This window comes from Plectropomus leopardus, chromosome 22 (genome assembly GCF_026936395.1).
Source record: "Plectropomus leopardus strain MGB_pleo_1.0 chromosome 22, ASM2693639v1, whole genome shotgun sequence".
Lineage (NCBI taxonomy): Eukaryota > Metazoa > Chordata > Actinopteri > Perciformes > Serranidae > Plectropomus > Plectropomus leopardus.
Window position 1 is genome coordinate 17,997,910 of NC_142197.1, and position 13,989 is coordinate 18,011,898.

General features: G+C 40.5%; 2 protein-coding genes across 2 annotated transcripts; one reads left to right on the forward strand and one right to left on the reverse strand.

Annotated features, from left to right (window-relative positions):
• Positions 1-228: 228 nt before the first annotated feature.
• On the forward strand, positions 229-8,337 carry zbed4 (zinc finger, BED-type containing 4). The gene is made up of 2 exons (XM_042511020.2): positions 229-385; positions 3,537-8,337. Exon 2 carries the CDS (start codon positions 3,731-3,733, stop codon positions 7,499-7,501), a length of 3,771 nt encoding a protein of 1,256 aa, XP_042366954.2. The 5' UTR covers positions 229-385; positions 3,537-3,730; the 3' UTR covers positions 7,502-8,337.
• Positions 8,055-13,916, reverse strand: alg12 (ALG12 alpha-1,6-mannosyltransferase). Its single transcript, XM_088072537.1, has 9 exons — positions 13,730-13,916; positions 12,598-12,730; positions 12,060-12,233; positions 11,752-11,946; positions 11,565-11,669; positions 11,226-11,448; positions 10,691-10,860; positions 9,690-9,765; positions 8,055-9,381 (listed from the first exon to the last, which is right to left on the reverse strand). Exons 1-9 carry the CDS (start codon positions 13,886-13,888, stop codon positions 9,138-9,140), a joined length of 1,479 nt encoding a protein of 492 aa, XP_087928663.1. The 5' UTR covers positions 13,889-13,916; the 3' UTR covers positions 8,055-9,137.
• Positions 13,917-13,989: the final 73 nt, after the last annotated feature.

The following is a 13,989-nucleotide window of genomic DNA, read 5'->3' on the forward strand; positions in this document are numbered from 1 at the left end:
TAATTATTATTTCTATGTTTATATTATTTAAATGGTTTATACCAATGTAGCCCACAAATTATTCCAAAGAACAACAGAAAAAAAACGGGTTTACTTATTGTGCCATTATGGATTCATTACTTTATACACATATTATTATTATTTCTTTAAAAAACAGGATGTGTAATAATTGCCTTTCCCTACAGTGAAGACCCTTTGCCCGGTGACATCATTAAAACATGTTCCTTCCGTCCGACGCTGTGTGGAGCTGCTCCGGCCGAACGTGAACTGCTAGCAAACCAGGAGACAAAAGCAACAAAGTGAACCCCCCCTCCGGATCAATCAAATGTGTCATATTTAACTGTTTAGGAGCCGAAACCCAGCGATCCCAACGTCACACTTCACAGTAAGTACACCGAGCACATGTACGTGTCCGGGGAGGCTTTAATGTGTCCGGGACGTCGTGGTGAGCGCTGGTCTGATTCGGATCCCGTGTGGTTCGTGTGTTGCCACGGCTGGTTCTGCCTCGCCAGGTTAGCTAGTGTGTCCTGTGTGTGGCCTAGCTGGCAGCTAACCAGCTAGCAGTCGTGCTGTGGTCCGAAATATACCAAACGGGACTACTTCAACGTTTATACTGTAGTTGTAGAAGTTGAATTGTCTCGAATTTTTACGCTACAAATCCATGTGGCACGAGTGTTGAGCCAGTGTGTTGTTTTTGTGTGTTTATTTGCTTTGCGGCTAACCCAGTTAGCACCAGGATAGCCACCGTGGTGTTTACTGATGATGTAGCGTAACTGCCAACAATGTTTAATTAAAACGTTAAATATTAATTGGTGCGACGGCTAGCACACTTCTCATGGTTTTTGGGAGCTGTTGTTTAACGAGGGTGAGCCGAGAGCCGGTGTGTGGGTAACCATTTATAAGTTGGTGTGTTGTGTGAAGATGAAAGCTAGTCAGCGTTGGCTATTTTCTGCTGTCCTCTCGCATCTTCCTGACTAGCACTTAAGCCAAACCCGGAAAAACTGCTCACTTAGGAAATGGCTTACTTGGTTTTTTTTAATGCCTGTTTAAATGGACTTATGAATGAATAATCGTGATAGCTATGGCGACCACACTCATGAGGTTTGATTAAAATGAATGAGCTATTATTTTTCGGGATTATTTATTGCTGTAAGTTCGATCGCAGCTGGGTGATACTTGTGTGAGCTAATGTCCTCAAAGCTTATGTGTCTTTCATGTACACATACTGTATATTGTGCAACGATAATCCTTTTCTCCTGTCTGTATTGTTTGCACATATATGTGAAGGTTAAGTTAAATGTTGATAAAAAGTCTCATTATATTCCCTTACTTATTGTCAGCATGCCCGATCGCGATCGCATTGGTCCGTAGTAACACAAGACTGACTGACATGAGGAAAATAAAGGCACAAAGATAAGTTTTAAGTGCAAAGTGAGGCAACGGTTATTCATAACAGACTACTTATGACCTGACCCCCACAGCCCGTGGTGTACCTGCGATCAAGGTACAAAGACAAAACACACAACACAGTCGCCTGGTTACCAGTTTATGAACACCTACCTTAAACTAATACAATCTAGTACAACAGCCCTGCAATAAAAGTATGTTCTTTCTTTTTTTTGTTCGGCAGATATTGATTTAGCTTAATAGTCATTTTGGAAGTTGTAGATTGTGGTGCAATAAAAATGTATTGTATAATACTGAGGAGTGTTTTAAATATTTTGAATTTATCAAACATTTTTTTTTAATTTATCAAGGTAGACAAAATATTACAAACAGCTCTTTAGTGTCAGCAAAACAGTATTCTAACCTTCATTTAACCCTTTGAAACCTGGATCTACATCTGTGTGCTATGTTTAGGTGCCTCTGACAAGTTTTAACACCTTTGACCCCTCAGCAACTTAGTTTGATTTCTTTCAAAAAACATGGGGGGAAAGACAACTTGCAGTGTCTATTTACTTACAGGACTATTATATTTTTGAACCTTTTTTACCCAGGTAATTTTCTTGTTTCTTTTCACAAATTCTTACTAATTTTTGGGTCAGTTCTTCTGAAGTTGGTCTTTGTTGTATTACAGGGCTGTTGCAAGTGGATTAATTTTAGCTATATGGAACTTCTGAATTGACATCTTAATATATTTGATGATTGTGATATGACTTTGGCATCTGTCATAATGTTATACATAAAGACTTACCTCCATTATGACCAGGGCTGCAACTAACAACTAATTTAAAAGTCCATTCATCTGTATATTATTTCATCCATTTCAAATTAGTTGTTTGGTTTAGAAAATCACAGAAAATGGTAAATAAAAACGTTGATATTTCTCAAAGCCCAGAGATGGCATCCTCATCTGTCTTATTTTTTCTAAAACCTAAAGATATTAACTTTTACTGCTATAGAGGAGTAAATACACAAGGAAATATTCAGATTTAAAATACTAAAATGTACCTAAAAAAATATTATTTTTATTTTTTAGTTGAGAACTATTTGATGAATCGATGCATCGTTGCATCTTAACCGTTACAGGATTAACATTTTTACAGTGTTGTGCTGATAATGCAGTGGTAGAAATCTAGTCAAGTAAAGATCCGAATGTTATGGCAAAAACAGACGACCGTCTCCACAAATATGAATCATCAAGTTAGTTCTTCCGAAACCAGATACTACTCCCTAGCCGATTTCAGTCATTAGTTCCTCAATGTATGCTAATTAGTGCTATCAGCTGCTGAACTGTGTCAGTGTTTTACAATTGTAACATGGCATTTTCAGTTGTGCATATATTTACTGTATCGTAAGGCAGTTATTTAATCAAATGTGATCATCAAAAAGCTACAGCACATATTGATAAAGTCTCCAAACTGAAATTCAAAATTAACAATATAAATATCGTGAATGTTTCTGTGGTAAGAATGATTATTCCAGTACATTGGAAAAGATTTGCATACAGTTTGAAAGAGTGGCAAGAAAGAGAATTACATTTGTAGGGAAGAGTGGCCCACAGGCTTTTAGGATTCAGGAAGCTTACCAAATTGAGCAGTAGTTCTGTGGAAGACGCTAGGAGAGGTCTTCCTGCTTTTGATGGATGATCCTGATTTGCATATGTAAGCTGTGAGCCGGATCCTGGAGAGGCTTGTGAAGGTGGGGGGACCTGAAGGCCAGGTGAAACCTGCACATGTAAATAAGACAGTGTAGCCTCACGACAGCTACTTAATACTGTGATCAGGCAGTGCTTTAATACTTGCAAATTCAAACATTTCAATGTTTCTTGTTACCAAAATCAAAGTGGTCAGAGAGGTTTTTTAAGAAGCTTGATTTTTAGAGGAGGAGTTGTGATGTTGAATGCACCACACCAGTTGTTGCTGCCAAACCTTACACAAACAGCCTGTTTGACCAGTTTTAGAAAATAAGAATGAAAGCTCAATGCCATGTACAGGACTTCTGTGTAACTGCAGAATGCTTGTATTACCTGTTGTTTTGGAGTCTTGTTATTTCTAAGGAATACATTTTGATATATTTTCTCTCTCTCTTCATAGGCTGTGTGCCGGAGGGTGGGACTACTTCAGTCATAAATGGGGAGGGACAAGCAGGCACCCTGTGTCCCAGACAGCCACGCACTCATCACAACACCTGCTTGAGAGTTGCAGAATCGATGACTACACCTAAAAAAAGTTGACTACATTTGACAACGCAGACCTGACTATTCTACAGAAACCCTTGGGCTGCTGCCATGGATGGGGAGGAAGAGGTGTCACACATGAGTGAGGATATGGTCACTGAACCTAACGGCTCCATAGAAAGTAGAAAAAGAGAGGCAAAAGGGACCTGTCTAAAAATAGAGGGCCAGGATGGCTACGTGTTCAAATCCTACAGCATTAACCCTCATGAGGATGCAAAGTCACCCGCTGGTTCCTCAATAACACTGGATAAAGACTCTCCTCCTTCTCCCCATTTATCTCCTCAGGATGACAAACTGCTGGAGTCAGACAAAGCGAGTGAGGCTGATCCAGCTTCTCCAGCTCTTTCAAACAAATGCCTAAACACTGAAACAGAGGTGAATATGGAGAATGAAAATTATGAAAATGGGAATGAAGAAAGTCAACATATCAAAGAGGAGACAGGGGATGCAAATGGAATGGAGGACGAAACACAGGAAGATGACAGGCTAGGATTCGGTAGCTCCGTTGGCCCTTTTGTGACTAGAGATGTTGATGAGTATAGCAACTTACTTAGTGGATACACAAGCACCCTTTATGATGTTGCCATGGATGCTGTCACACAGAGCCTTCTGTCATCTATGAGGAGTAACACCAACCCCAGGAAAAAATCTCCTGCGTGGAATCATTTCTGCATATCACCACGAGACAGTACCAAAGCAATCTGTTTATACTGCATGAAAGAGTTCAGTCGGGGTAAGAACGAGAAAGACCTCAGTACAAGTTGTTTAATGAGGCACGTGCGAAGGGCTCATCCCACTGTACTTTTACAAGACGGAGCAGACGCACCCTCAAATAATCTGGCAAGCTCCCTCGCCTCATCTTTGATACCTCCATCCCCAAACTCACCAAAAAACGGAGACTTGACAAATAGCGTTATTTCTTCTGCCTCAAAGAACACTTCACCGTCCACCTCCTCAGCTGAAAATTCAGATCTGTCATCCAAAGAAGTGTTACCCAAAGTTGAACCAAAACTAGAACTGTACACTGACACAGTTTGCAGCACGCTCTCATCCTCACATTCCAATGACATCAACCTTGAAGACATGTCAGACGGTGGGGCCGAGCGCCTCCCTGGGACCCCAAAAGGCTCGAGTTCCCGCCGGAGATCAGCTGTATGGAAACACTTTTACCTGTCGCCTGCTGACAATTCCAAAGCAGTATGTATCCATTGCATGAATGAGTTCAGTCGGGGTAAGAATGGGAAGGATCTAGGGACGAGCTGTCTTATTCGTCATATGTGGAGGGCCCACAAAGAGGTTGTCATTGAGGAAAATGGACAGGGAAATCACATTCCCCCACCCTACACAAATCCGCCCTCACTACTGTCCCGCACACAACTACAGGATCCACTGGAAATTAAAAAAGAATCACCCCTTCTTCCATCCTCACCAGAAACCATATCCGATGAATTACCCCAAAGCATTGAGGAAAGCATGGATATAAAAGATGATTCTGATGAGGTGATGCATCTCTCAGGGCAGGAATCCTCTCTAAATATCTCCTTCAAAACTCAAGGGGATGATACACCCCTTACTTCCTCACCATGCGACCTCTCTGAGGGCCCCAGTCTCAATCAGGATCATTCAGTTTTCCAGCAGAACAAGAGGATCATGAAACGGGTGAAATCCGAAGTGTGGCACCATTTCATAGTGTCGCCAGTTGACCAGTTAAAAGCACTGTGCCGTTACTGTCCATGCGTCATCAGTCGGGGGAAACGGGGCGACTTTGGTACAAGCTGTCTCATGAGGCATCTGATGAGACGCCACCCAGACGTCCTCAAAAACCAAAAAAGCACAGATGAGAAGGAATCCTCCCCTCATCCATATACCAATCTCACCGCAACGGACGCAGTTTCAACCAAAGAAACTGAGAGCCCTGCCAGTGAGAAAAAGCCACAAACACTGCCCGTTTTCAGTAAAAAGACATCAAAACTGTGGAACCATTTCTCCATTTCGCCTGCTGACCCCACAAAGGTGGTTTGTTTGCACTGTGGCCGCACAATTAGCAGAGGCAAAAAGACTACAAACCTCGGCACAAGCTGTCTCTTCAGGCACATGCAGAGATTTCACGGACATGTTCTTGAAAGTAACAATACTATCTCAGGTGATGTGCCGTCTGCTGAAATTCAAGTCAAACAAGAGCTCATGGACACTTCTGTTTATGAAACGGAACAGAATCGTGAGAGGTTTGATGAACAACACCCAGTTGCCAAAAAAATCACCAAACTTATCGCAGAAATGCTCGCACTGGATCTTCAGCCATCAGCTATGGTAGAGAATGCTGGACTGAACAGACTACTAGAGTACCTCCAGCCTCAGTATTCTCTACCACCTTCTTCTTACTTTACCAGCACTGCCATACCGGACATGTACGAAAAGGTGAAGGGCGTTGTGCTGACCCACCTGAAAGAGGCTGAAGGTGGTGTTGTCCACTTCACAACTAGTATTTGGGTTAGTAGCCAGACAAGGGAATACCTGACCCTTACTGCCCACTGGGCAACGTACGAGTCAAGTGTCAGACCCCAGGGTCAGGACTTTCACTGCTCCGCTCTCCTAAGTGTCTCGCAGATAGACTGTGATCACGATATGCATGACATCCCAAAGCAGCTCGAGTATCTGTGGGACTCTTGGATCACCTCATCAGGGCTAAAAAAGGGGTTCACTGTAACTGATAACAACACCATCAGAAACACCTTGGAGGACCATGGCCATGTCACCATGCAGTGTTTCGGACACACTATAGACCTCATTGTTAGTGAAGCCATAAAGAGCCAGAGAATGGTTCAGAACCTTCTGAGTATTGCACGAAAAATCTGTGAACGCGTGCACCGCTCAGCAAAGGCCAAGGAGAAGCTGGCTGAGCTCCAGAGGGTCCACCAGCTGCCGGAGAACCAACTGATTCAGGACGTTCCTTCCAAATGGAGGACCTCCTTTTTCATGCTGGAGCGGCTGGTGGAACAAAAGAAAGCCATTGACGAGATGTCGATCGAGTGCAATTTCAGGGAAATGATAAGCTGCGATCAGTGGGAGGTGATGCTGTCGGTCTGCAATGCACTGAAACCTTTTGAAGTCGCCTGCAGGGAGATGAGCAACCGCACTGCCACTCTGGGACAAGTGATACCACTCATTCACATCCTCAACAGAAAGATCGACCTGCTGTTTGACGAAACCGTGGGCATAGACAACATGCTCAAGTCTCTAAAGGAAGCCATGGTGAGCAAAATGTCTGCAACTCTGCACGACCCACGGTACACCTGGGCAACCATGCTGGACCCGCGGTACAAGACTTCGTTGTTCACAGAAGAAGAAGCTGAGCGGTGTAAGCAAGATCTCATCCAGGAGCTGGACTTGTCCTCTTCTACCTCAGATGCAGTTAAGCCTCCGCTGCCCAACGGCTGCAATGAGACCCCCGTTTCCTCCAACACTTCCACCCCAAACAAGGACAACCTCTGGTCCCTGATGGCCGACATCCGACAAAAGATAAAACACGAGGAGAAGCCAAAGTCCTCAGAGCTGGCAGTGCTGGAGTACCTTGAGGAAGACATACTTGATCAAAGCTGTGACCCCCTCGACTATTGGAACCTAAAAAAGTTCCTGTGGCCCGATCTTGCCAAAGTAGCCGCCCGATATGTGGGCTGCCCTCCCAGCATCGTCCCAGCAGAGACACTGTTCAGCACAGCAAGCGTCAACTGTGCCCTGAATCAGCCCAGGCCTTTACTGGAAAACATGGAGGGCCTGCTGTTCCTAAAGGTCAACCTCCCTTTGATTTATTTTCATTACTGATTTTTGTTGAGCATTAACTTGAAAACCCCTTATCAAGGACCAAGTTGCATAGCTGTGAAATGGGGGTTTTCTGATGAGCAAAATGTAAAATATTGATTTATACACTGATTGATACTCACTGCAAAGGCCAGATTTGGAGGTTTTTATTTTATTCTGTGTACTACTGTTAAACACTTTGGAGCTGTTGTGATGAAAAGTCTCAGTCAAAAGTGTATCAGGGAGGGAGGGTTTTTCTAGCTGTAGGGGTTGGTGATAATGTGTGTGCTTGTAAATCAATGTTTTTTTGTTTTCTGTGTCTACTCTCTCCTTGTGCCTTATCCAAAACTACTTCAGGTCAAAAATGCTGTAAATATTTTTGTTAAATTGCGCAAAATCACGTCAGGATGCTTTTTTTTTTTTGATTATTATGTATAAAAGATAGATGCAGAGTTGTTTTCCAAATGAAAACATGGCCCAAAAATAAATGCTGTGACTGAAAGATGTTTTAAGTTAATGTTATTTAATTTTCATTGTGAATTTGTGGCTCATGGTACTGTCATTTAGAAATAGACTCTTTTTTTTTTTTTACATGCTGAAATGTTTTTAATAAGATCGTGTATAATATTGCTGTATTTTTCAGAATAAGCAGTTTGTTTGGAATATACATTTTGTCTCTTAAGCACAATTTAAGTTTATGTCCAGGGGATTAAATTATGGGTTTATTATTGAGTAAAACAATGTACTGTACATTTTTATATTAAATGACTTCTGAACCTAATTTGATAAATGTTTTAGCATTGAGACTGGAACCATGCAAATTTTGTGGTCATTTTTAAATAAAGGTTTTCCTTATGCAATATTGCTGAGGTTATTCTTTGGTTAGCAATTAAAGATACATTTTAATCTACAGACTGTGGATCTGTGTGCAGGTTTGGTACAAAAGTCCAATTTAGGAATCTGGTTTTCTGGACTCAGTTTCAGCTTTATTCATCTATTAAATCTATCTACAAAATGTACAAATAACAGTCTTGAGGTAAAAAATACAAAGCTATCTGCAAGAAACAGGCCTTTCTAGTATTATTTATGAGAAATATGTTACACATGAGCATGAGAAGAGAAACATTCAGTGTTCCCATCCCATGGTCATGGAAAAACTGGAAAAGTCATTGAATTTCACTATTTTAACAGACCTAGGAAAGTCAGGGAATAGGTTAAAAAAAGGTTGTAAATTGACAGAAAAACTTGTGGAACTTGTTTTCATACTTATGCTGTATATTGTAATTCGGATAGTTTAACACGGGTCCTTGAAAGTTAAAGAAATTTCACAATCTTGTTTCACAGGCCTGGAAAGTCATGGAATTGAATTTGGAGTTTGTGGAAAAAGTCAGATTTTGGTTGGGTTTTTTTTTTATTTTTGTCTATGAAAATGTGTGGGAACCCTGAACATTTTAAACATCAGAAAATATGTGACAGTTCAACACAACCTATTTATCACGCATGTCCGCTGTTGACCTGCAGTGGAATGACATGATAGATCTGTTTTTCTTTTCATACCAATATCGCTCCAATCTGTCCCGTTATAACCTTCAAGGATACTGTTTTTGTTCACCTTTGGTCTTTTTTTGGTCATTAAGAAAAGATGTAATTCCTAAAAAAGTCACTGTCTTTGTTGCCCATTTGCTGTCTTTCTCTCCATGAGCACAGTTTTTCTCTCTAATCGCACACTGACCGGCGGGAAGTGAAACATGTTCAAGGCGATGTTGCTGTAACCTTCGATGAAGGCCAAAGGCTGATGAGAGTCCTTGAGTAGCTTTATCTTGGTGACATTCGCCTCCATCAGTAGGTGTGAGTACCTTTTGATGTCAGGACTTGTGAGGCTCAGGTCCTCACGTTTGTCGTATCTGTTAAAAAAAAAAAAATAAAGTGATTGCGTTACTAAAATGATAATCGGTAATTCTAATGTAAACATTTGGAGATTAGAGGAACAGTTTTTTAGTTTTGGATTGAAGTTTTGATTGTGCATTGTGTTGGCTATTGTTAAAAAGAAAAAAAATATCACTAGACACGTCTAATGATGAGTGAAATGTGTTTCTTGTAATACCAATTAAAAAGTCTATACACTAGAAAGTAACTGCAATACAAAATTGATAATACTGGGAACATTATTTTGTACAAATTTTACTTTAAAACAATTTTAAAAAATAGTCACCTCCAGTTTCTGTTCTGCTCCAAAAAGCGAGATACTCCAGTTTCAGCAGCGTAGGTGTCAATATGAACAGAAACATCTGAGGGGACAAAAGCATTATGTGAAAATGTGTTCTCCTTCAACGCATAAATTCAGTGATTATGTTAGTATGCAGTGTTTGGTATGACTACTTTAAAAGTAAAAGCAAAGATTCCTTTGTCTTATCCCCAGTTAATACAGATTATCGTACATGTGCACATAAAAATTAACCGAGATACTTGAACATGAAAAACGAATAAAATTGAAAAGCAATCAAAGAAATAGCCTCGAGCTTACATACTACAGGCACAAATGAGTTTTTTCCACATTTTATATAAGTGCCTCTCTTTTAAGACAATAACTTATTTGGTTAAATTGTCCATATTCTGAAAGAAGAACATGAGACGCTTAGTCTGCAAAAAAAATGTTTTTAAATCATGTCCCTCCATCTCTTCCTATTGCATCTAACGACATTTGCTAGAATGAACCATACAGACAGATACATACAGTCTCACACAGCTACAAATTATGTTGATCGCTCTTTGCACTTCAGTCAATTGTCAACCTCAGCAGTACTGATCAAATATGAATCAATTTTGTCACTGCATTGCCTATTTCTCCCCTCAAATGATTTCAGAAATATTTTAGTGGACTGTTAAGCTGTAAAATGAGAACCTGGCTGCCATGTAGGATACAGTAGACTGGAATACCAAGTACCACTCACCAGTCAGACCAACTGTCTCATTTTACTTTGATTGACAGTAACATTACAGTCTCCTCAGCTCTGATTGGTTGTTTTCATTCACATACAGTTAGGCCATTAGAAGCAATACAAAACAATAGAGTAGGCAGAGGAGTATGTTTTTTTTCTCATTTGGTGCTGAGTGAATATAGTTACAGTTTCAGCAAATATGAAAATAGTATTTCCGTAAAGGTGGCAAGAATTAAACTCCCTGCCAATAAAATGTGCTGAAAGTGATTCCAACCTGCTGTGACGGGCAACAGTCTGTGTAGCTCCTGCATCCCTCGGCCGCCTGGGTAATTGTGGTGTGAAACGTAGAGACTAATACTAGAGTATGCAGCGTTGGTCAACAGTTGGCCGATCACAACTGCAGAGCCGAGTTTGTACATCCAAGATTTCTGGTAGTTGCACAAACTAAAACACACAAAAAGAAGAGTGAGCAAAAGTTTTTGCAGTGTATGAAATGACACAAGTCTTTAATTTCTTTCTTAAGGTGGTACTGATATCAACATCTGGAAAATAGCTGCTTTGTGTCTATTATAAGAAAGAGAAATAATCCGCCGCCCAAGTCCAACATACAGAGTGTTTCAGTTGGTTATGCATCCCAAAATGCTACTTTAGCATCTCAACTTTCTCATCTTCCTAACATTTTCTGCACTGTATGGCTCAAATCTGGCTTATGAAGCAACAAGGGTGTCTGGTTTGTATTGAAATCCATGAGACGTAAGTTAAGTGTCAATTTTTAGCTAAGTGTTTTCACCATGTATGTTTCGACTTACATGAAAGAACACCCTCGGGCAGCCACCAAGCTGAGCACAGGAAATGTGTATATGATGAAGCGCAGCTCCTTGTGGGGCAGCAGCGAGTAGATGAGGATGAAGCCTACGGTTGGTAGCAGCAGAAGCCTCATTCGCCTGTCAAGGAGGCCGACGGGGACGAAGAGCAGCGTGCAGCCCAGGGCACGGGGCACAGCGGAGTAAAAGTACCACAGAAAGGGAGAGGTTTACTAGGGAGAAGAGAGTCAAGGAGAACTGCAGAGGGGAGATCCATGATAACCTTCAGTGGCAGTAAATCAACAAAAAGTTAAGTGGGATTGTACTTGAGTAAATGAAAGGATATTCCCCAGTCGGAACTTTTGTTGAGAATAGTGTTGTACCACAAAACCTGACCCTCAGGCCACAAAAGCTTCCTCCAAAAGAAGGTGTCAACGGCTACCGTCAGGGCTGTAAAAGACGCAAGGATATCAAAACCTGTCTGGACAATTTGTTTATTGAGCATGTGCTTTTCAGTACATTTACTACTCACCCAGCGACAGGATCCCAGCAGGAACGGCAGAGTAAAGCAGCTGCAGCAGCCCCAGCCTCCTGCTCAACAGTGATATCAGTAACATGAGACCCAGGAAGATGCAGAGCTCTGACCGGAACACAATGATGACTAATGCAGAGAGGCTGATGAAGCGGCCGTATCTCTGAGCCATCCAAGATGTGAATGCAACCAGAACTGGGAAAAAAAAATATCATCATGTGAATTTACTTACTAGTTTAGGGAAACAAAAGTAAAAGCATAACCCACAGTCTCTTTTTTTTATGATGATTATTACTTGTGTGTCTTACCTATTGGCAGAGCAAAGACATTAGGGAGCGTCCTGGTGCTGTAGAACATGAGGTGAAACTGTGAAGCACACGTCAGACAGAAGAGGCTTGCAACTGTGGAGCCAAACTGCCTCCTCACCTCCTTCTGCATGTGCCACAGTGATCCGACGACACACGCTCCAAGTGAAGCTCGGACTGCACACAACACATCGACAGAAAGCCTTTGTTCAAACTGTTAATCGAGGAAACATTTTTAGGCCTGCGACTACTAATTATTTATTATCCATTCATTTGTTGTTTATTTTCTCTATTAATCGTTTTATCAATAATATGTCAGAAAACAGTGAAACATGCGAAGACAATGTCTTCAAGTATGATGTTTTAGCTGACCAGCAGTCCAGAAATCCAAAGCTCTACAGTTTATAATCATGTGGCAAAAAAGCACCCAAATTCTCACATTTAAGAAGCATAAAACTATATCAAAACAGTTGCAGCTCTGACTATTTGTAACATAGGGGCCAACTGGAAAATACCAGTTAGTGAGATATTAGTGATTTACCTATCAGCTGTGAGTAGAACTTCGGTGCGTCCAACAGAGAGGACAGGAACACGGCGGGGCTGCAGAGCACGGAGAGGAACAGAGGGCCGAGGAAAGTCCGTGGCACCACGCCAGGGAACTCATGATGGTCATACTGAAAGACAACGAAGGCTCTGGTTTCAACAACACTCATACTGTCAGAGTATAACAGAGAACAATTTCTTTTTTTTTTCATTTTTGACCTTGGAAACAGAGGTTAACAAAACCTTGTCATGCCAAGATTTATTTAGTAACAGATCTGGATCTGGATATCATTGCTATCACAGGCTTTTCATTAGCAACTGGAGTTTGCCAAATTGTCATGGAAGCATAGATGTTAAAATGAATATTTTTCAACTCCATCATCAAAAGCTCAAAAACAGCTAATAATAATCTAATCTAATCTAAAGCTAATGACGGATCTGGAGTTTAGATTGTTTTGTCAGCTGTTTTCTCAATTATTAAATCCGAATTGTGTACATAAATATGATCTAAACCTACATCATTCAGAGAACAAATACAACACATATTATTTTACAGTTATTGCTGCTATTGAAATGAAACTGACAAACAGTTTCATTGTATTTTATTATACAATGACAATAAATTATCTATCTATTTCCACAACTTGACTAAATAAGCAAAAGTAACATTTTGTTTTAAATATTAAATGTAAATTTTTTCGCCCATATGATAATGATAAACCATACTTTTTTTTGATGGCAGTCAGATTAAGTTTTATAGTTCAACAGGAACAATTCAGAATTCAGTTCTGTGACTACACAATGCCTCTGTAAACAGTACAATTTTACTTTTTTATTTTTTAAAATCTTACTTATGGCTTTGTGTCGCATAAATTATGTATTATTTTATTAAAAAAAAACAACAACAACAATTTAATGTACCCTCTTTAAGGCTGTTATGGTTTTTAATTTGGTTTTTAATTTCGCTATAAATATTTAAAATATATACATATCACTATGTTAATGCAAGCCTGTATAGTCTGTTTAACGCACTCACAAACGTTTGCGTTAGAGATGAATTTTGAATTCACTGGTGCTGTGCAGTTACCTTGTTAGCACACCTATCACCTGCATGTTTAACACCTGCCTACCTTGTCAAAGTTGAGTCTGTGATACAGAATATCGTGCGCCGCTTGTAAATTAAAGCTCTCCTCGACTTTGGTGAACGGACAAATTAATAAATGCAAAAGAGCCACTGCTATTAACAAAAACAGCAGTGGCAGCCCTAAAACATTCCTCTTTTCAGCCATGACAGCTGACAGACTGTATCACTTCCGGTCCAGACAGGAAGCAAACGATACGTGTTTTTTTTAATTGCGAAAAATATTTTTCTATTGATGGGATAGAGATA

Bases quoted from the DNA above. Each gene is read 5' to 3' on its own strand.
- alg12 (XM_088072537.1), bottom strand. From the start codon at position 13,888: ATGGCTGAAAAGAGGAATGTTTTAGGGCTGCCACTGCTGTTTTTGTTA. The intron at 11,947-12,059 runs GTAAGACACACA...TTTTTTTCCCAG, and splicing joins TGTCTTTGCTCTGCCAATAG to TTCTGGTTGCATTCACATCT. The intron at 11,449-11,564 runs TATCCTTTCATT...CTCCCTAGTAAA, and splicing joins CAAAAGTTCCGACTGGGGAA to CCTCTCCCTTTCTGTGGTAC.
- zbed4 (XM_042511020.2), top strand. From the start codon at position 3,731: ATGGATGGGGAGGAAGAGGTGTCACACATGAGTGAGGATATGGTCACT.